Source organism: Marmota monax, unplaced genomic scaffold (assembly GCF_021218885.2).
Source record: "Marmota monax isolate L192 unplaced genomic scaffold, Marmota_monax_Labrador192_F-V1.1 WCK01_AAM20220418_F8-fsc00039, whole genome shotgun sequence".
NCBI classification, from domain to species: Eukaryota; Metazoa; Chordata; class Mammalia; order Rodentia; family Sciuridae; genus Marmota; species Marmota monax.
The window spans coordinates 2,654,583-2,678,672 of NW_026693602.1; the positions used below are offsets into that span (position 1 = coordinate 2,654,583).

The 24,090-nt window shown below is 37.9% G+C and overlaps 1 protein-coding gene across 5 annotated transcripts in view; it reads left to right on the forward strand.

Annotated features, from left to right (window-relative positions):
- Nucleotides 1-24,090, forward strand: part of Inpp4b (inositol polyphosphate-4-phosphatase type II B) — a 799,925-nt gene that overhangs the window by 417,848 nt on the left and 357,987 nt on the right. For 4 of the 5 annotated variants that reach the window (XM_046459556.2, XM_046459553.2, XM_046459554.2 and 1 more), the window contains exons 7-8: nt 20,869-20,987; nt 23,126-23,242. In XM_046459556.2, the coding sequence (XP_046315512.1) occupies nt 20,869-20,987; nt 23,126-23,242 (236 nt within the window). The remainder of the gene's footprint in view (nt 1-20,868; nt 20,988-23,125; nt 23,243-24,090) is intronic. The other variant, XM_058584051.1, reaches the window with a different exon arrangement.

Consider the following 24,090-nt stretch of genomic DNA (forward strand, 5'->3'; position numbering starts at 1 on the left):
ATTTTCTTCCTAGACGGTTTTGAAATATTTTGAAAGGGTAACAATATCTTTATGTTTTATTTTAAACTAGGCTTTAAAAACTATCACAGGCACATATCTAATACATAGTCCAGATACATTTTAGTACACAAATCTTTACATATTAATACAGGTATTTTCTTAAGTTTTGGGGCAAATTTAAATATGTACATATACTATACTGACCTTTAGTGGTTTAAATCCTAATTAGTTTAGGAACATATATTTGTATTAATTATGTTTCAAGTTTATATCCTTTGCTCAAAATATTTCACTTTGAAGAATAAATTTTTGAGAATAATAATTGTGTATAATTTGTGTTTTGAACATTTTATTTTTGTTATAAATCTATCTAAAAGGTGCTGTGACTAAGGATTCTAGATTCCCTCTCCCCGCCAGGTATTGAGAAACAGGGGGGAAATGTAAAAACTCTAGAAACTTTTGTGGGAACACCAATAAAGCTTTTACTTTTTTGAGTTTCAGATGATGTGGGATCGTAGACTTTGTTTTCAGAAATGAAGCTGAGCAGCAGAAGGAAGCCTAGGTACCCCAAGACTCACTGAGTAGACCTTTTCCTACTTGGTGTGTACCCACCTTTGATATTTTAGAGAAGGAGCTTCTTTTTTACCTTTCTGATACACCTTCTGAAAGTTAAGATCTGTTAGATTGATTTGGTGTATTTCAAAGTACAAGCAAGCCTTCTTGTTTGTGTGCTGGAGAAAAGGGGAATGAGAAGTGGGCAGAACCAGTTGGAATGGAAAGTATTGAAGAGACATGGCCTCCAACTTTCCAGAGACAGGGTACTTAGGTCAGATTCCTGTCTACTTACAGTAAAACAAAACAGTGTCTTCTGTTCAAAGGCCTAATTGTGCTGATTATGTGAAAGCCTAGTCAAGTTCAGTAACAACGCTGTCCTCACTTACTTTTTTGGTTTTGAATCATAGCTCTGAATCACAGAATTGATTGGTGATAATGTTCTTCCTCTTTAAGAAACTTCATTTTTCCTTTTCCTGTATTTATTCAAAAATACACTAAGTCTTAGGAATAGATAATTTTACCTTTACAAATAGCAAGAAATGCCTGAAGAGTGAATATAAATTTACTAAAAAAGTTATTTAGTCTTCATGCAATTGTATTGTTGACTATGAAAGGCACATTTTCTAGACTGTTATGCTTCTTAGCACTTTGAGATCCTCAACTACACCATTTCTTGAAGAACTTAAAAAAAAAAAAACACAGAAAAAAAACCCCAAAACTACCTTTTCAAGAATAGCACAGTAAATCCTTGTAAGTTTTACTTAAGATTTCTGTCAGTATTTTTCCTTGGAGTTTTTTTTTTTTAATCCCACAAATTCTCCAGCTTCACCTATTATATAATTAACTTGTATACATTTCATATTGAATAGTGAGAGAAAAATAGTTTCTTAAAATATTTCGATCATTGTTTAAGGATGTGTATATTTAGTTAATCAGAAGTAAACAAGAACAAGTTTCGAGAAAAAAAATACAATGAGAACACTGTTTGTCCATCTAAAAGTTTTACATTGGATACTCTCTGCTAAAATAGTCAAATAAATTGAGAATTTCATGGACCTTGCTCCTTAAATTAAGGAAACAGCTGACTAATCATGTCACCAGGTATCATGTTGCTTTGCCCAAGTTATTTTTTATGAATAACTTTTGGCCATGTGAGGTCATAAAACCATTGCATCTCAGTGAGGTTCCTCTGCTACATCTTTATTCAGATAATTAAGGTAGAAGATTGAGCAAGCTAGTTGGTTAGAGATGTCTTGATAGCACTAAGTACACATGTGCTGGAAATGAAAATGTCTCATGTGCAATGTTGACCGTATTTCTGATGAGTGACTGTATTCATATTAATTTATCCTTTTTCAACTGCAACTCTGCTCCATACTATTTACTTCTTTGAATGTATTGATATGCTTTTTATTTTCACAAAGAAAAAAATAATTAAAACAGAACACGAATTTTGTTGATGGCTTAACAAAATTTATTTCAACAAAGTTGGCTTTCAAAAAGAGGGATCATTTCTCAAAATCTGGGTATATTTCCTCCTTAAAACCATTGAGGAAAATGTGTAGCGAAGACTAATCTTTAAAAGACATTAAAAGAAATTTCTATGAACTGTTTTAAGTTTACCTTCCTTGGTTATACTTACAATGCTGTCAGATGCCTCCATTGATTATCTCCAGTCAATGGAATGCTTAAGAGAATATTTTCATATTTTATAAATTGAAGTTAATAGATAGTGATTTCTATTGAATATATAGGAGAGAATATGATGTGATCCTGTTTTCTTGATTGGACACTGTGAAGTCATGTTCTTAATTTATTTCTTCATGGCTGATACCCAATCAAAGCCAAATGGCTCACAACAAGGTAAAATAAAAGATGCATTTTGTACATGTTCACAAGTTTTAGGGTTGATTATGATGTATATGGGAACATGAAAGCTCAGGGAAACCCTTACAAGTATAAGTCATTTATTCAAACTATATTGTGAGAGGAATAGAGTATTTAGAGATAAAATGATTTCAGCACATTGTTCTTAGCACAAGATGAAGAGTCCAAATTCAGAATGTACCCAAAAGACAGGCAACAAATACTTCTGATCATGCCTAGCTATAAATAGGTGTACAAGTCAGTTTCTAATTGTTGTAACAAAATACCCGAGAAAATGAAATTATAAGGAGAAAAGTTTATTTTGGCTTGAAGTTTTAGATGTTTCAGTCCATGATCCCTTGGCCCTGTTGCTTTCAGGCCTGTGATGCGACAGTTCATCACATCATGGTGGGAGCCTGTGGCTGCCCCGTGGCAGCTTGAAAGGAAAAAAGAGAGAGGAAAGAGACCAGGGTCCCAATATCCTATTCAAGGTCATACCACCAATGGCCTAAATTCCTTCTACAAGACCCCATGTCTTAAAAGGTTCCCCCACTGGTCAGTAGCATCACAGCCCAGGGACCAAGTCTTTAACACATAGGTTTTTGAGGTCATTGAAGATCCAATCTATAGTAGCAGGATAACCATCTTGTCTTCCTAGAGGAGAAAACGCAGAGTGCTCTCCTTAAATAGATTTTTTGATTCATCTACTTCCTCTTTCTCTGGAAATAGTAATATACATGAAAAAAAAACATTAGTGGTTCCATGTGTCTTATAGAGAATTAATTTTGGTATCACATGTATCATGATTATATAGATGAAGTGCAATTCTTGTAGAAACTCTGTTTTCTCCATGCAAGTGAACAATTAAAACAGAAAAGTCTAGATGTGCAACCCATTGTACACTGTGCCAGGCAAATTGTGTGTAGCATCCTGAGGTTCATTGCTGATGACCAAGTTTCATCACAATATCATGTCCTGGTACGATGACAGGATGTCCTTAGGTAGGTTATAGCAAACACCACAGTGACAGTGAATCAGGAGAGATTATGTCCTTTGATTGTTAAGGCTTTGGCAGAAAAGTGCTGATTCTGAATACTTAGTTTGTCCCTTGTTTTATACATTAAATGACATGTATCTATTTTGGATTTTATATACAGGGCCACTGTATTTCTTATTTAACTTCTTTTTACTTCTTGGAAGTACTGAGAATTAAACCCAGGGATGCTCTACCACTGGATTACATCCCCAACTCTTTTTATTTTTTATTTTGAGACAGGGTCTCACTACGTTGCCATGGTTGGCCTTGAACTTCTGATCCTCTTGCCTCAGCCTCCCAAACTGCTGGGATTACAGGTGTGCACCACTGTACCCAGCTTAAAAAAAAAAAAAAAAGTCACTGTGTTTCTAAAGTTCAGTGAGGGGAAAAAAAATCACGAATTCATGTGATCAGTTTTCAGTGCTCAGTATATGTACAAATGCATAGAATTGTGTCCAAAATTACAAGCTGCATGAGAAGAACTGTCTCACCTCTTTAAAAGACCCATCTTTTACCACTTCCTAGGGCCTTCATTAGCCTTCATGTCAGGTGCATTTATACTTTACAAATGGCTATAAATCGGGTATTATTTTACATTTCTCTTAAAAAATATATCTTAGGAGGCCCAACTTACTAATTCTTTTCTGTATTCACACTTCTTCTCTCTTGCTGATTTGTGTTCTATAAATGACTATAAAACACTGTCTTTTAAAAAAACTCCAGTGGGGGAAAGGAAGATTCTAGTCTAGTATTTTTCACCTTTGACATGGTACACTGACTCAGCTGAAAGGGATACTAAGCACAGAAATGTATTTTTGTATTTCATCTAGTGATAAAAATATTATTTCGCTATATACAATGCAAGATGACCTTCAGAGCAAGAGAAGCAACGGCACTAGACAAAGCTTTGCACTTGCCTTATTGTGTTGCCTTATTACAAACGGATCATCATTTTTTTTTTTTCGATTCTTACATTGTACTATGTACCATGTAAAATATTGCATTCCACTGAAAATTTTTTTCTGGGACTCTTCTAAAGACTGGGAGTGTGTGCGGTCCCAAGAGATCACAGGATCAGCTGCCGTTGTTCACATTCACCATGAGCTTGTTTCTTTACTATAGCAGGATCATGAATAGGCCCTATCACAATTCTACTGGATAATAATATTAAAAATAGCTAACATTTATTGTATGCTTACTTGTCTGCCATATGGTGTTCTAAATAATTTACATAGATTAATTACTTTAATTCCCACAATTTCATTTTTGAGTTCTTGCTTTATTAACATCCTTGTTTTAGAGGTAAGAAAAATTAGACATGAATAGGTAATGAGCCCAAGAGTTGAACCCAGGAGTCAACTTTCAAACATGTTCTAGTATACTATCTCCATCTGACAGATGGAAAATCTTAGACTCCCAAGGGTTAACTTCTCACAGATCTTATGGAAGAGGAGCAACAGGGTCAGGAGCTGATCTGGGCTTTGTCTGATTCTAAACTCCTGCATTTAACCAACAGACTGACATACCCACCTCCTTCGATTCCTGCTTCCTAGGAATTTCCAGGAAATTATAATAATGCCATGCAGATTGCCATAGGAGAGAAACAAAGACATAAACCAATAACTATGGAATTGCTGAGCGAGTAATGATTAAAAATTACTATGGCATTAGAGACAGCATCTATGAGGAAATGGCATTTGGACCAGGTCTTGAAGGAGGAACAAGATCTCAGTTGGTTTAGAAGAGCTCAGGAGAAAATTCAGGCAAAAGGAGTAGAAACTACATGAAATATAAAATCCCTAGAGCTCATTTCCAAAGTGATGCATTTAATGCTCATTTGCATTTTTCTTTTATTGCTTATAATGCATTCTAAAATAAAGCTCTAGAAGTCCTTTTGAAATATTTTATAATTGTTGCCTGAATATTTAGACCTTGTTTTAAAATTTTAAATGAGCAGTTTCAAACATTGTTTTATGCTAGTTAATTATATTTGGTATCATGAAGAAGTGGGTCTTACTGACCTTGGGGCTTGAAGACTCAGGCCATTCTGAGTGGGACAGTGTGGACTATAGGCTGCTGTGCCCCAGACGATTGCCTGCTGATGAGGAATTTGCATGTGCAACAGCCTTTGCAGTGAGTCTTTGAATTGTCTCAATTTTGACAGCAGCAGGTAGTTGAAGAGATATTTTTCAGAACTTTCACTTATCAAAAACAAAATTGCAGCAACAACAAAATAAGAACAATGGGTAGAAATGGATTTGCATTTTAGGCTGAAGTAGAGTCTGAAGGCTATTTAGCTTTCCTAGTGAACATCGTGGGTGTATGGGTAACTTGCTAGGATTCAGATGCTACTATCTAGACATTTGGCCTTAGAAAAAAATCACCCATTGTCTCAGCATCTCTCTAACATGGGAAGAGTATTGTCATCTACCTTAGAAGCTTCTCATAAGGATTAAATAAGTTAATATACAGGAAGTACCTATATGACATATGCTAAATGATTGATTGCTATTGTTATGAATATTAGCTTAGGTGAATCACCTTATCACACTCAGTCAGTACTGCCTTGAGTTAGGAGTCTTGGCTCTGCATTTTTGTGCATAATGATTGCTATCATTTACGGAACACCTGAGTGCCAGGAATTCTTAGGCTTTACACTTGCACCCTGATCCTACAGTGTGCCCATAGGTGCTTCTCGCTATTCATGTTTCACAGATAACTTCAGCCCTTTGCCCAATGGCATATACCTAGGATGTGGGGGGATCTCGATTTTAACTCCAAAAGCCATGTTCTTTGCAGTTATTATTAAAAGTGCAAGAATGAGAAAGGAAGAGCAATAAAAGGTTATCTAAGACCTGCATAATGGTTCCTGTACTGCTGAAATAATTAGAGACTTAATTGGAAGAAGAGAAAATGAACCAATTAGAGCATTTTAACAGGTCTGTCATGTGCTAGTGGTTTCTGGAGATCCAGCATTTAATGGGTTCTGCAGCTGGATTGTAGCCTTTTTTTCATTGACCCTGGTCTAAATTCCAGTTTGGCATTCTGTGGATATTGAGATGCGTGATATCAATCCACAAATGAGAAATATTCAGGAAGTCAAACTTCCCACTTCTCTTGCTGGGACTGTTTCACTTAACTGTGCTGCATTGCCATAAAAGATATATATTCTTCACCTGGCATTTCTTTCTGAGTTATATATTGTAGGACATTTAATTAAGGGATGTCTTTGGCCAGGTTTAACTCTGCAGGCTTAATTGATTGTTCCACATGGGTTAAACAAGTTATTTGTGAGGGTTTTTTTCCCTTCCTCAATGTCCCCTTTCTACCTTTTTTATTTGTGGTTTTCACTTATAGTCAACACCCCACATCTAGTTTATTTATCTTTCTGTGCATGTACCCAATGACTTCTTCCTTCCGTTGTCTAATTGCTGAGAGCACTGGCCACTGTTCTGCAGCATCTATTGCTACTCATGGGTAACTCATGAGAAATTGGGGCTGTATTCATTGGGTGCTTTTGCTTTGTGTAAAATTGAAAGCCACTGAGGCTGTGGACAGAGAAGGATCCCCTTATACTCTTGTCTATGTGGTTAAAACATGTCAGTCCACATTCTTGTGGAGCAAATGGTTGCACATGTGTCCTAGGCCACCTGGGAACCAGACCATGGGGAAGAGAAGAGACCTTGCAGGACACAAGGCAATAGTTTTTAAAAGTCTCTTTGCATTTCCATTGAACTAAATAGTGTTCCCCTCATGCTTCTTATTGGAGTTTTGATTTTTTTAAGCTGACAAAGAGGATAGTATTCCCATTTTCCAAAGGAGGAAACTCAATCTCAGAGAAGTTAAGCTGATCACCTGTTGGGAGAAGCCAAGGCTTTTCCAGCATTCTTTCTTTCCCTTTCCCCTGCAATATCTCCACATTGCCAAGGACAAACAGATGGCTCTGGTAAGGTGGCAGAAGTCATTTTGAACAATGAAGGTGTATTCCTGAGTCAAATGTATTCAAATTCAGGACATCAGTTTTCTCTCAGTGAAAACATCAACACCCTCTGACTCAAGCAATTTTGAGACCCAAGGCTTTAAAGTAATGCTAATGGGACTTTACTGACACTAGATAACTCCACTTGCTTGTCTAGGAGGTATTTTAAACTTTAAGTTGGTTAAAACTTGAGTTGTCAGCTCTCATGCCTATCCCCTCAAATGTTTTATTCCCCATGATACACACAGTCTGCAAAATATACCTCCTTCTCTGTTATTAAAACCCAAACTACAACTCCATCTCAGTTGTTCTTGTTCTCTTAACTTTGCATCAAATCTACAATCAAGTTCTATATGGTCTGTGTTGAAAACATGGTGGTCATTTTCTGAATTTGACCACCCACCACCCTCCAGCACTATCACTGTCCTTCAGTTCCAAGCTACACAGAGCTCTGGTCTGGACCAGCCTAGAGAATCCTTGAGGGTCTGTTTGGGTTCTTTTGCCCTCCTGAGAGAACAGCAAGAGCAGTTAGTTGTTCATAAATGTAAATGGAATTGCTTTACTCCCCTAATTAAAATCTTCCAGGAATACACACAACTCTTACTGTCTTGGACCTGGGTCTTAAGGAGGGGAGCCCTTCTTACCTTGCTTCTTCTACTAAATCTAACTCACTCAGCATTAACTGCATTGGTTTTCTTTCCACTTCTCAAATATTTGTTGCTTCTCCTCATTTAGCTCCTTGGCATGGTCTAGGTCACAGCTCAAATGACACATCCTCAGAGAAGCTTATTTTCCTGATCCATCATCTTCCAACTCTCTTGATTTTATCACCCTGCTTAAAATTCTCAACACAGTTTATTAATCTTCTTCTGGCAGACTAGGGAGAACTTGATTTTTTATTTTTTTCAACTGCCTAGAATCATACAGGACACATTTTAGACATTCAGTAAATACCCATGGACTGAATGCATGCATAAATTCCATTGCTTTGCTTTCACACACTTCTTGGTAAAAATCAATTGATATATTTTGTAATTATTGCTGACACATTATTTGTAAAAAAAAAATTAAATCCCTAATGAATTCAATTATTTAATTATTGATATTTCTTTGTTCACAAATTCTATTTAGGAGGGATAAAGTCTTATTGGCCTTGGCATTCTTCTAGAAGGAACTGACAAGGAGACTGTGTTCCCGGGCTGAAGGGAACACGTTAGTTCTTCACACAAGGTCTGGCAGTGAAATACAGAATTAACTGTCAAATTTGATACATAAAATTCTTCACAAAGTAAGAATTTTGGAATCCCTATATTATGGCAGTCTCCAGAAGTATTGAATCCTCTTGTTGAGGTGTATATACAAATAGAAACAAGAATAATAGACATCTAGAATAATAGCAATGGAACAATCGGAAGTCCTAAGCTGACAGAGCAGCAGAGTTTGAGGTCATGAGCTGGGTGCTGGCCTGAGAGCCTTCTGTCCCCATTCTGCCACTGGCTACCTGTGCATTCCTGAAGAATTCTCCTTTACTGTGCTGTTTCACAGATTAAATGAGACAATTCACCTAAAGCACTAAGAATGGTGCTTGGTGTAGCCGTGATGGCTTGAATGCTGTTGCTTTCATTCGTGGTTGTGCTATTCCTTTATCCTCTCTGACACTCTGATTCCTTACCTGTAAGTTCCAGATAGTTCCTCTTCCACAGAGTGTTTGAGCTAAATATTTCCAAGTAAGAAATACATTATTAATATATTATTAAGAATTTCTGAAATCTTTTTTGCCCATGTATTTGATTTAATTGGATCTTCATAAGCATTTGGTAAGAGTAAGAATAATTATCATTCCTGTTTTCAGATGAGGATTCTGAGACTTCATAAGAAATCAGAAGTCACAGAGTCAGGGCTGGAATTTATGACCTTGGAATTTGGGCTATTTATAACACAAAGGGAGCAAAAATTGTCAAGGAGACCTTCAAACAGAAGGTGTCTCCTAATCTTATGTGGTCTTTCAGGAGTCCTGGAGAAGCCAGGAAAAATCATCCTTTGTGTGTGTGTATTTTTAAAATTTATTTCTTCTTTTAGATATACATAAACAGTGGAATATTTTGACATATTATACAAACATCAAGTTTAGTTTATTCTAATTAGGATGCTGTTCTTGTGGTTGTTCATGATAACCCTTGCCTTATATTCAAATACAAGGCTAGGAAAGTTATGCCTGATTCATTCTGTCTTCATTATTCCCATCCCCTCTCCCTTCCCTTTGTTTCCCTTTGTAAATCCAATGAGTATTTACTCTTCCTTCCAGCCCCACCTTATTGAGGGTCAGCATCCACATATCAGAGAGAGCATTTAACCTTTGGCTTTTTGGGATTGGCTTATTTCACTTAGTATGATAGTCTTTAGTTCCATCCATTTACCTGAAAATGCCATAATTTCATTCTTCTATATGGCTGAGCAATTTCCATTGTGTATATGTACCACATTGTCTTAATCCATTCATCTGTTGAAGGGCACCTAGGTTAGTTCCATAGCTTAGCTATTGTGAATTGTGCTACTATAAACATTGATATGACTGCATCATTGTAGTATGCTGACTTTAAGTCCTTTGGGGATATACTAAAGAGTGGGATAACTGGTTCAAATAGTGGTTCCATTCCAGGTTTTCTGAGGAATCTCCATACTGCTTTCTAGAGTGGTTTTACCGATTTGCAGTCCCATCAGTAATGTATGAACGTACCTTTTCCCCCACATCCTCACCGACATTTATTGTTACTTGTATTCTTGATAATTGCTATTCTGACTGGAGTGAGATGGAATCTCAATGTAGTTTTAATTTGTAGTTCTCTAATTGTTAGAAATGTTGAATGTTTTTTCATATATTTGTTGACCATTAAGTTTCTTTTTCTGTGAAATGCATGTTCAGTTCGTTTGCCTATTTATCAACTGGGTTATTTGATTTTGGGGTGTTGAGTTGAATTCTTGGGTAGTGTTTAGGACTTCTTTGTTCTGCAGCTTCTGCATATCTGGGCTCTGAAGGATTCTGCATTCATTTAGCTGCTCTGCCAAGCTCTAAGTTTGAGCTGTTCTCCTTGGGGAATCTCAAATCTTTGAGAAATGTGCTTTGTTTCCTTCAAACTCTAGTTCTCTTGGAACACTTTTAAATTGTCTGATCTTGACTGCTTTTTGAACTATTGAAGTAGTAGTGAGTTTTACTCCAAATAATTTCTGCCCTCAGTGTAGCCCCAGTTGGTTTTCTCCCAGGCTCTTGCTCCTCTTTTGTTTCTTATTTCTGGATCACTAGCTTTACCTTATCTGTATGGTTTGTTTTATTTCTTATCAGTCAACATCTCATGACAGGGGACTGGCTACCCTCAGAGACCCCTTGTTCAACCCAAGTACTGAGATTATCTTTTGTCTATATGTATGATTGAAGACTCCATTGAAATGGGGAGTTAATCAAGCTCTTCAAAACTTGTTCTTCCCCAATGAATGATTGATACGGAGACAAGATGCCAATTGTTCTCTGAGAAACATCTATTTTTCCCATTTCTCCCTCTCCCCCTGATTTCTTGAATGTCTCTTTCTTTGCATATCTTTGCTTTTGTATTTTAATTTTACCAGTAAAATATTTGGCATTAGAATGATAACAATTTCATAAAAACTTTTAATTTCATGCATACTAAGTCCAATGCATTTATAGGGGGAAAAAACCACTGAATTAAGTATTTCATCTTTTGAGTGCTGCCCCATATAATCAAGCCCTAAATACAATATATACAATGCAGTCCTTTTAAAACATTTATTTTAAGAAAGTATGTCTCAAAACTGCCTTGTTCAGGATTTATTGAAGCCCAGACCCATGAGTTGGTGTATAATGTGGGAAGACACCTGAATTGAGAAACTGCTCCCCAAATTACTTGCTGCAAACTGCCTAAACAAGGGTACCTCAGATTCCCTCTGGAGACCACGGACCCTTCAATGTAACCTCAGAGGTCCCTGATGCCTTTATTCTTCATCAGATTCACAAATGCCTCCAAGATGTCATCACATGTCCTCAGTTGAAATCCACCAACTTGAGCACATCTTTGCTGACTGAGGACCGTGACTGTCCCTGCCACCCTTCCTGTACCTGTCTCTTTCCACCAGCCACACTATGATCCTCTCAGCTTTTGGTCTGCAGGTAAATCAGGGAAGAATCCTTTCCCTTAACTACTTGCACTACTGGGTCCAATACTGAGCTGTGTGCTTATCCCAAATGGAGATCCTTTTGGCTTTCATATCAGAGTTGCCATCTTGGCCCCTGGAGAAGGGAGAGTAAAGGGCTTAAGCAAGAGCATTCCCTGTATTTCTTTTTTACTTCTTCAATCCTAGTAGTTACACTACAGATTTCCATTATGGACTCACATTTTTTTCTTTTAGTATTCAGGGGGACCTGCTTTCCTTCTTGGAATAACATTTTCCTCCTTTCTGAAGCAGCACATATGTTCTTGCTGAAAAGAACAGCAGCACACTGCAAGCATTTGCTGTTTCCAACGTGAAGTGTGAATTTGGAGCCTGCACTCTAAAAGGAGCCAAGTCTGTGTGCAACGTTAGGCGATGTCAGGCCAGTTTGGAGTTTACGGCGTGTAGCGTGGGATATCAAAATTGGAAGAGACATGGGCACAGAGTTGTTTTTAATTCAGTTGCTTGAGGATGGAATCGTAGCCACCTAGGTAATATTCATAAAAACAAGACAAAATAGGATTGTCTAAGGATTGAAAACACAGAAGCTGAGGGAGCAGGGGAAGTCTTCTGTTACTTGACAACAGTGATTTGAACAAAATTTGTTCCTTTCAAATGCAAATCAGCTGTCTGCTGTACAGCTGGGTCTTCACTGCTCCCCAGCACAATCCAAGAGTGTTTCCCCTGAGCACCATGGTTCCAGCCAGAGGTCGCGAGGTTTTTTTTTCTTTCCCCCCAGATTCTTAGATTGAGATTCTTAGATACTTAGATTGAGAACTGGTACTGAGCGTGAAGTTTATTTGAACATCAATAGTATTCGCAATAAAGGAGTGAATTTCATCTTCTCAGACTGGCATGTTTCTATTTAACACACATAAAGACACACATAAAATATGGTGATATATTTTTATACTCTTCTGCCATGGGAAAAAGTAACAGTTTTCTTTCAGATTCTGTTTCCAAGCAATCTAGCTTTTTATATCAAGGAAATAAGTTTAATTTATCAGTGAATCAGTTGTCAGAAAATTTGGGAGCCATGGTGCTCAAATCTCAGTGTAGCAACAATTTCAAAGCAATATTTCTGTAACAAAATCTCTTAAGTTCCCTCTTGTAAATTATTGCCCGTTTTCCTCAGGAGCTCCATCTTCTTCTGTTTCCCCTCTATGGTATTAGCCTCAGCTTCTCAAGTTTTATTTTAATTCTATTATCTGAGTGTTGAGAGTCTTAAAATTCTCCTTACAAAGCCAAATCACTACTGTAAAGGCAGAGGATTCGACTGGGCAGATTGATATTATTGAAAAAATAGGAACTCAGACTCCAAATTACTGAGTTATTGGTAAAATGAAGATAGTCTTTATCCATGTGCTAAATGCTGTCATCTGTGAAGATTGACTAAAAAATAAAAACATGCACATAGAGCTGATGAGGCAGCAAAGGGTACATCATTGACCTGGATGGATATGAGCCACAGAAGCCAAGGGTCTGAGCAAGTGCTGCCAACACATAGTAAGGGCTCAGTAAAGCATGCCTTCTGCCCCCAGCCCTGCTTTCTTTGTACATTTCATGTATTATTTTAAATGAGAATAACCCTAAATTATATATGATACCAGAATTTTTAGTTGTAATGCAGAAGCAAAAGTGTCTAGCATTATTTTAATATACGTAAGGGATTCTTGCATTAGAATAGCTTTGTTTATTCATTTTTTCATTTATTCATTCATTTGTGTGTGTGTGTATGTGTGTGTGCATGCGCTTGCACGTGCACACATGTGTGTTTTGATTCCTTGGATTGATTTTTGTTTTCAACCCTAAACATTAAACATTTCTGTGTTTTCCCCTGATCTTCTCGAAACCTAGAATTAATACTGTTGTTAAAAGTTATAGGAGTATTGTGCTTATTTTAATAAAAGGCCCTGGTTTTGGATTAGGGACATTAATTTTTTTGAACTCAGTGCCAAAAAAGACAAACAAAAAAAAATAGAAAATAAAAATTTAAAATTTTTATCTTTTTTAATATTAATTTGGATGTTTGATTTTTCAACAAATATTACTTATATTGGTGGCTATGCATGTTTTGAATGCTCTTTAGTATGTGGCAATTAAACAACAACAGTTAAGAGAAAGATAACACATTTTTGTTATGTTTCTATTAAGACTTGAATTGACTAGTTAACTCAGGAGAAGCTTTGGTTTGTTAAGAGCAATGTTCCTGACCCCTAGGGTGTTGGGTCTTATGAATATAGGAACAGTGACTTCCATGATCTGTTTTTCAGAGTAATGAGAGCAACATGTTAGGAAATTTGAGATAGAGAAGAAAAGAACACAAAGGATTAATACCAAAAAAGAAAATTACAGAAAGCATCCTTGCCCAATTGAAAATATGCTAAAAGGAACAGAGAGGGCAAGCAGAGAAGCTACACTCAATGCATTAAATACTTTTGAAAATCATAGAGAATACAGAATGAACATGGAAAAAGAATTAATGACCACAAATCAGCCCAGCATGATTTAAAGCCACATTCTTCTGGGAAGTAACCTGAAGCAAATAATCAAAAGTGACCAAAGTGTTCCCCTCTACTTGTGTAATTCCCATTGTGTGTTAATGTAAAGGCGGGAGAAATTTTATACCATTTTACTGGGCACAGTTGAATTATCCTGGAATATAGTTCACTGGGAACTAGGCAGAACTTCTCAATCTACTCAGGGGATCTGAACTGTAGAGATCCTAGGCTTCAGAAAATTGCTGTCTTAAAATTCCTCAGGGGAAGGAAGAATAAAAAACAGAAAGTCAGTGGAAACTGAAAACAGGAAAGCATATTATACCAGCAAAGTAATTAGGGAGAAGGGGCTATTAGACTCTTAAGTGTTCCATATATCTTTTAATGTATGATGTAAATTGATTTAATCTAAATGTAATCACTGGTATAGAATGGTAACTGTGAAACCATATAATGGAGTCCAGTAATTTATTGGGCTGGAAACATAACCTAAATTGGCTTATCAGTTGATTAGTAGAATCTAATGTTCTGTAGTGCAAGGAGAAAGAATATATATGTGACATTTTTAGGAAACTTGACCGAACATTAAGAATTTAAGAGGTGAATTAAAAAAAAAAAAAAAACAAAAAAACAACTACTGTGGGCTGTGGAAAGTCCTTCCTGCATTTTCAGGGAAGTGGCTGATTTTCCTAGCAGAGGTGGCAAGATAAGAATGGTTATTGAGGGAGGCCAGAAGCCAAATGGTTATTTCTCTAAAGCTCTGGGGGTGCAGGGTGTACATTTCTATTCTAGAAAGTTCCCTGCCCTCCTTACTCTGGCCTTTTTTGCCCTTAACAGGTAGGGATTACTCTTCATTTTTCCCACAAAGAGTCTGTAGAGGGGACAAGGAGTGTTCTTCCTTCAGAGACAAAAATCTCCTAGTGTAGCTTCTACCTGGCTACAAAGGATTCTACCTGTTGATTTTTAACTGCAAGATTAGGAAGCTTCATTAGCATCTGTTGTCTTCCTTCCTGATGAAGGGAACCTGCAGAGCAAGGAGCAAGTCCATCACCCTGCCATGGCTCAGTGTTTGAGATAACATCCCTCCACCCCACTCCACCCAGACCCCGAAGGCCAACATCCTCTAACTAAAGGAACACCAGCCTTCCAGTGATCCCCAGCCCTTTTATGTTATCTGCCTGGAGACAGGAAATAAAGCTTTTGCTTCGGACTTCTCATCTGGAAGTGCCCAGAGGTAAAAATTAAAAAGCATTAAGATTACTCACCTGCTTTTACAGGTGAGATGCATTAATATGCTTGTCTTTTCAAATTAACATACAACCCAATAAAGGGTTTCAAAGTGTCTCTAAATAAAATGCAAAAAAGGGCTGGAGATGTGGATCAGTGGTTGAGAGTGCCTCTGAATTCAATCACCAGTACCAAAAAAAAAAAAAAAAAAGTATATTGAAATAAGAAAGTACCAAAAAGAAAAGTATATTGAAATAAGAAAGTACCAAAAAAAAAAGTCACAAGTATATATTAATAAATACTTTTATTGGAAAAGGGTATCTTACATAAAATCAGGCAGGAGTAAACAAATTATCTTGAGCATTTAATTAGCATTTAGAATAAAAATGTGAGATAGATAAGACCATTTTCTGCTAATGAATCTTATTAATGTCAATAATAATAATGTAAAAGCCTTCTTATATGATTAGCATTCTACATGTAATCTTATATAGTCTTTATAACAAATGTATACCGTCTGTTCTGTTCTCCATTTTGTGGAGAAGATAGAGGCCCCATTTTACAGATAAGAAAACAGAGGCTCAAAGAGGTTGAATAATTTGACCAAGTCATCTAGCTCCTTAAGTATGATTCATATCAAATACAGTTTTATCTTATGTCAAAAACATTACTTTACCCTCCATATGCTATACTGTGTGGTGTCTGCTCTAAGCCTAAATTTCCTTTGGCTAATTTTGACTATAGAATCGTAGAGATCTGGAAATTCTTGACAAATTGCCCCCCACACCCCCACACAGACACGCAAACACACTCCCCATCTACTTTATTCTGGATGGAAAGAAGAAGAACTTTTCTAGATTTCACTAATGCTAGATGACTGGAACAGAGTTGAATGACAGCAAAGCCAGAAGAATGACCCAAAGAAGTTCTTAGGATCTAGGACAGTTGTTTGGGCTGACCATGAACCCAAGCTGCTCCGGCTCCGGCCACCATTCCTTCTGAAGGCCTGTGGCCCTATCATGCTTACGCGCCACATCCATTGCAGGGTTCAGAACTCCCTGACCTGGGAAGTGCCTCTGAATTCAACAGCACCCAGAGGTGCTGCTCGGCTCCATTTCACACTGATCAGTGCTGGGGCAGAGCTTTCTGATGTGAGGCAGGAGACATTTTTAGGCTTCCAGCCAAAGTTGGCTAGGATGATGGAGAGCCTCTAGGAAATCGGTAGACTTGACACGATTTAGAAATGATTGCCAAGTGGAATGAAACTCATTACTTTATTTAAAAAACAGCAACAGGGCATTTTGAAGCAGAAGGGCTCTTTGACTCAACAAGTACCCTGGAGACTCCAGTTTTTCAATTCTGGAACCTCAAATATTAGAGCTTACTAGGAGATAAGACCCCTTCCTGAATGCAAGCTTCTTAACCAGAGGTTAGCAACTTGTGGCCCTGAGGCAAAATTTAGCAAAATTTAGGCCCTGTGGTTATTCTAGTGTTAGCCCAATAGTGATAGGGATTTCAAGCTTTGGACAAATTCTAGAATCAGGCCGCAGTGGGCCTTCATTCATCCAGCAATGAATTCAGAGAGGAGCCCCGTGGGAGCTCTCTCCTGAGAGGGAGGCTCCATTTATTTTTACCATTATACTTCCACCAAGAATTCGCTTCCATTGAAGATCCGCCTGGCTCCTGGACAAATCTGAGCCTGAGAGGCTGCTCACTCGCCATGATTGGCAAAGGAAAGCGAACTCCTCACATTGCTAGTTACAATGACAAGAGTTAATAGGCAACGTGTTCACTCAGAGCTTTTATTATTTTTCTCAAGAAAAATTTCAAATCATCAGAGGGTGCAGTGGCACATGCCTCTAATCCCAGTAGCTTGTGAGGCTGAAAGCCAGCCTTAGCAATTTAGCAAGGCCCTAAGCAATTCAGCAAGACCCTCCCTGTCTCAATAAAATAGACAGAAGGGCTGGGGATGTGGCTCAGTGGCCAAGTACCCTGAGCTCAATCCCTGGTACCAAAGAAAAAAAAAGTCAATTAGTGGACAAAAACACATTTGAATTCCAGCCTGTCAACATCATATGTATTTCAATTCGTCTGGGTTCGGTGATATACTTTTAAATAGCTCGATCTAAACTAAAGTCAGTAAAAAGGTCAAAATAAAAATTTTAAAAAATCTATTGATGAATGTATTATTGCTGACTAGCATTTGTTTTAGGGTTCTTAAATAAACAAAACAGAAGCAAAGTCCCAAAACTTGGCCTTCTTTTAGTTTTTTTAAGTTGAAGAAAGACATTTATGTAGGGCTCTCTTGGGTAGAGTTGTATTTGGGTAATGGACAGTGGTAACAGTGGCTGGAAGTTTGATATAACTTTTTATTAAAAATTTTTGAAAACAGATTTTTTTTCAAGATTCTCTATTAGCTACTAAATAATTACCAAGAAGATTAGATTTTTATACTGTTCCAATGAGTAATATCTCCTTGAAGCAATCCACTCATTCAACATTTATCACCCCTCCAGGGGTACAGTTTCAATACAGTTTGAGATCCATGATGTTTCTGGGTTTCACTTTAGGAAATGCATTTATAAAGAAATATTGGATATGGTAAGGAACTGAATATGACTGAACCAATAAAAACTATTTTACATAATAACAACACAGCAAATGTTGGTAAGTATTAGTATAATGACATTAGTAAACATTACTTGTGCATAGAAAAGTCTGTTTATAACAGACCTAATTTCTTCCTTGCTTCTACCCTGAGTGGTAGGCGGACAGAGGCATTATGTATCTGAGGGTTTGTGACTTACACAGCCCACAGAACTAGGAAGCAGGGAACCTAGGGCTGTATCTCAGGAGTGCTGTCTGATCTCAGGGCCTTGCTTGACATTTTGCCACCTCAGCCCTAAGGAACTGTCAGTACTGTGGGCTGTTAGGAAGAAAAGAGATAAGTGCAGCCCAAAAGATAACTATTGTTTTCTGTGCCTGGTTTTTTGGGGTACAAAATATAACATACCACTATTGTTTTATGCTGCTTGGTACTGGGAGGTCTGCAGATCAGGCACAGAACATTTCAGTTTAGTTGAGATTTTTCTCTGTCCTTGTGGGGAGTGAAGCTGAGTTTCTCTGATGAAATGCAGAACAGCTGCTCACTTCTGGGAAATAACCACAGCCCACAATCGAGCCCGATAAGAACTCAGAAAGAATTGACTTATTTTGAGCAAAGGTGTCATGAGCTTACAAGGTAGAGGTGAAGCTACAACCAGAAAGTGGGCAACATTCTTGTGTTGGAAACACAGTGGCCCCAGCTTTAAAAATCCGAAGACACATAGATGCAAGGCAAATGAGCACACATTGATGCTCACTGTGAACAGAAAACCAAGAGCGATAAAATTAAACAGGTTCTTAAGACAAGAAAAGGAAATGATCAAAATAACCACCAAAGAACAGTAAAATCTAAATCTAGCTTTTTCTTTCCTTCCATTGACATGCTGATATTATTGAAACCTTGTATCAGTCATTTATAGAACTGTAGATCTCTTGGGTTGAGCAGTAAAAGACCATGGCAAAACTTCTTCCAAAGGAGGTTCCAGGGTGCAGGAGTGCAAATCCATACCCCTGGGGAAAAATGTAGCGATGGTAGGGTTTGATGTCAGCAAGCTGCTAGGGGATTCTAGTCATGTAGATGTGAGCACTTCATGATTCTAAGCTCTAGTTCTTAAAATGCAAAACTGCAATACTAATCCAAAGCACCATTTTGAGGAACAAAGACATAATGAGCAGAGTGCTTTAAAAAATAGTGAGGGTTAAATAAACTCTGGCTATTATTTTTTCCACACGAGCTTTCCTAAGCTCTCCTATACTGCTAGAGGCATGTGGTTTAAATAAGGAAAACATATGACAGAAAGCCAGATAGGAATAAGAGGATCCCAAACTCTGGCAAGAAGTTAAGAAGTTAAGTAATTTTTCCAGCATCACTTAACTATTAGAGCTCAACAAAAACCAGGCCTGTTTTATTTCAGAACTCCTGCTTTTTCCTACCTCATTATGCTCCAATAAATGAGATGATCTGTAAGCAATTGAAAGGTGATAATTACATCTATGATTTCCTTTGCTTTCAAGTGTCACATCTCAGCTATATTACCTTTGTGCCCATGGATAAAGGCCTACCTGCTGCAGCAGTGTTGTGACCTGGCTTGAATACACCCATCCTCCCCTGCCTTCATGCTTTGGTCAGGGAAGTGGGGCAGGAGCTGTACAGAACCCTGCAGCCCCACCAGGTGAATCCAGGACCCAGAGCCACCAGGCTAATCCTAACTTGAGCCACCTCTGGTGAAGGCACTTTGCATCACACTTAGCCACACACTTTACATCACATCCAGTGAGGAATGAAGTTACTATTTCAAAACCCGGAGGGAGAATGTAGTTAGGAGAGTGGATATAGGATTTACTGTAAAAGCTATTTCTTTTTTTTTTTTAATTTTTTATTGTGGGTTGTTCAAAATATTACAAATTTCTTGACATATCATATTCCACACTTTGATTCAAGTGGGTTATGAACTCCCACCTTCACCCCATACACAGATTGCAGAATCACATCAGTTACACATCCATTGATTTACAAATTGCCATACTAGTGTCTGTTGTGCTCCGGAGCATAAAAGCTATTTCTTATGTACGTTTTCTTCCCCACATGGTGGGAAGGATACGTGAGAGGGAGAAAATATTCAAGTAAATATGGTATGGCGGTAAGAGTCTGTAATCTGAGCCTGGTGTCTCAAGGGAAAGTTCTTAGCTGTGTGGCCCCTGGGCAAGAATTACCCCATCTTTATCCCAGTTGCTCTCTCCCAGGCTTGGCTTGGAATTCCAGACAGAGGGTTTTTTTTAACCCCTCCTCTGCTTCCTTTTCTGCTTGAGTGCTGCTGCTGCTGCTGCTGCTGCTGCTGCTGCTGTTGCTGCAGGGTAATCACTCTTCCTGTTTTGGTTAGTTTGGTGCCTCTGACTGTATGTAGGAGGGCAGTTCTAGAAAATAGGTAGGAAAGGACCAAGTGCGCATTCTAACATCTGAACTATCCGGACCACTGTCAGTAAGAGACATCCTAGTTTTTCTGGACGTGCCCGAAATCGGCTTACTTCATCAAGGAGTCTAAATTGAAGCCCAGGGTTTAATGACTAATTAAAATCACCCAAGTCCCAGCAGGATGTGCAGAGTCACACATTAGAGCTGGGATCTCAGAGCAGTCAAGACTTGCATGAGTTGCAAATGTGGTCAGTGGAAATGAACTCTCAATTCGGCTCCGCAGCACGTGACTTCCTACTTCTGTAAGGTACTTCCAAAGGACTTCCTCTGTAAAACCAGCCTGAGTCCCGGGAGGTTTCCTTCAGCCCGTAGCTAAGTTTACTTTCAGCCAGGACAGAAGTTTTCCCTGAGATACAGTGTTAGTTTCCTTTTTTTTCTTTTTTTTTTCTCTTTCCTCTGCTGTTGCCAGCATGCAAGGATCTCGTGGCTCCTGTCCGTGATCGGAAACTGAACACAGTGGTGCAGATCTCTGTAATCCACCCCGCGGAGCAGAGTCTGATAAGATACTCCAGCACTGAAATTGTGGAGGTGAGCATGCTGTGTGCCTGCATTTCTCTGTCTCTCTCTTTCTCTCTCCCTTTCTCCCCTCCTCACCCTCCCACCTGCCTCCTGTCACCTTTTGAGCAAACAGCTCAGGGTCTGTAGCCATGCTGTTACTGTCCTCTGTCATTAAGGAACGCCTACCTGAGGTTACTAAGCCTGCACTGGTAACTCACCAGAATAAACACAGCGGGAAACTTAACCTTTTTCAATGAAAGATTGTATTTTTCTTCCGAAGATAGGAAAGTTTCTCCTTTGAATCCCCAAATAGACATTAGAATGGAGAGAGGGGGAAATATATAGAGAGATTTTAAATGAAAGAGAAAGAACATTTATTTTAGGGAAGAGTTGTAAAGTACCCATAGAAGTTCTAAACAGGGTAAGTGTTTTTTGCTCTTTTTTTTTTCCCCTGTATTCTTCAGTCCGATTGTGGAAACTTTAGATTCTTTGCTGTGTGTGTATTTTTCAAAGTCCAATGCTTTTTTCAAAGAAAGGTAGGTGATTGATTTGTGAAACTGTAACGTTTCCAGGCTGAAGGTGTAAATATTACTCATCCGATGAGAGATTTCCTATTTACATTTATTGTTACTAATATGGCCTTCAGAATGTGTCAAGAGGAAACTCGTTATTGTGCTGGATCAGATTCAAAAGAGGAAGTGTTTCCCTTTTGATTATTTTGTTCGGATCACGTATTTCAGGACCTTAGTGAAGAGAGGTACTTCTGGGCACATCTGGAGCTGGGGAAAGTAGACTCTAAACTCCTTCAGGTTTGCTTGTTTTTCTTAGACTTGTGAGCTGCGTCTGTTTAGAACCAGGAATTTCTCTGTAAGAACTTAAGCAGCCTGCCCCAGACCTGGCTGGCTCAGAGCTGCCCGTCTGCTTTGATGCGGTTGGCGGAATAAATGATTCAGACCAGTCACTTCTATAATAGGAATGACCCAGATACCCATGCACCCTGAGTCTGCCCTTTGAAAACCTTAGGTTCCTGTGCCAGTGTAATGTATAGTTCATGTTGCATTTAATTAACAAAAATAATCTTATTCATCTAAAGATAGCTTGGCTAAACTTGTAAAATTGTTGACATCCAATTTTTTTCCAATCATTATTCTAAATTAGTAATTTTCAAAATATTACCAAAAACTTAAAAGAATTTATTTATTTATGAAATTCCCTTTGCCCCATTTTTTACTGTGATAAAACACACATATCATAAAATATACCACTTTAAACATAAAAATGATTTATGTTTGCAAATTTCAAAATTTTATATTTGAACACACATTGCTATTTTTGGCTGTTTTATTCACTTAAGTGTTTGACACCATAATAAGCAAAAAGTATTTGTTGAGTAAAAGAATGGATAAATGAATGAATCGTGTGGGCTTTCAGAAATTTCTGTAGAAAATTGCTTTATAGACCCCAAGCAAATATTCCCATGATATTCAGATATGTATGTTTATGTGTATATATACATAATTTAGTGTTGGATGTCAGCTCCTTAAGATTAAATCTTGGGGCATTGAAATATTCTGTATATTGCTTCCTGAGCTAGTTATTTCATAGTCCCCAATCTATTGTATTTAAATGTTCTTTCATTAAGTTTTTAAGTTGGTCTAGGGGAAAAAGAAAGGCCACAGCTGATCATTTAAAAACAAGCAGATCCTCTCAGAGCATAGCTTTCAGTTGAATCATAGCAAGGGAAAAAATGAACATCATAAGATTACCAAATGGCTGTTTTTGAGAAAATAACTTCATGTTAGTTTTATCAGTCACTATCTTGGATTATTCACATAAATTATAGGTTATAGCTATTAAATATATTTTAAATGGACTGACTGCTGGCACATTCTGCATATAATGAAATAAATTGTTTTTCATGTCTCATGATTAGCAGCTCCGACAGTGATACAAGTCTATCTACCATCAACAGCTGTACCAGTGCTCTGGGGCCCTGGGTCTCCTTGTTGCCTGTGAGCAACATTTGGCAATTCAGATCTGTCTTCTAATAGAACTATTTCCTAGAAAAAGAGCCTCAGACACACTTTCTGCATTCTCATGTGTCACCGCGTGTTGCTGACTGCAGTTGCTGCCTTATTGGATACAACTTGTCTGCTTGTGTGTTTCAGGGGACAAGAGACCCACTGTTTTTGACTGGTGTCACATTCCCATCCGAGTATCCCATCTATGAAGAGACCAAAATAAAACTAACAGTCTATGATGTCAAGGACAAGTCTCATGACACTGTAAGTACTTGTGCTTCTTTCTTTCTTTAGTAAAAGAAGGAGTTAGTTATGCTTTTTCAAACTACTGGACTTTGGATACAATTGGCATTTTTCAGAGAGGGTATTTGTACTGCATTCATGCTTGTCTTATGTTTATAGTTTGCTGGGTGTTTGTCAAATTCGCTTGGTTTATTGCCAAATTGGCAATTGGTTTCAGAGCAGAAGCTTTCAGAACAGATTTTTCTCTTTTTTAGGAAAGCTGACTTGATCTCTTGGTTTGCGTTTTTGTTGTTGATGTTGTTTAAAGCTAAGTGGGTGATAATGTGGCCAGAAAGCAAATAGAAAAGATTTAATAATATTTAAAAACTTTCAAGATATTGTAATTATTCTAAAGGCATGGATTGACAACATACCCTACTTTTAAACTTTATTATTCTTTTAAATACTGTAGATAAACTTCTTCTCTTTTCCCTGACATTTTTATTGGCACCAAAGCTAAAAAGTATTGGGAATCACTAGGCAGAAACTCTAATTGGCCTCTTTACATCAAGGCCATGCAACGACCCAATGGTCTTCTGTCCCAGATACTTCAGTCTTCCGCCTGGTTTGAATTTCTTTCCAACTGAATCATCTCTCCTGGTTAGACAACAGGGTACCAAGGCACTATCCCTAGGGGCTACTCTTAAAACTCCTGGACAGGACAGAATGCTCCTGGGGAGATACTGAAAAGAAGGAAGAAGTACTTTCCTTTATATCTATCCCCTTAGAATGAACTTTTGTGTTGTCAGGGCAGGGAAACTATGGAATCATCAATGGTGGTCAATAGTGAAGTAAGAGACAGGAAAGGCTTTGATGGCAGGTGGGGACTT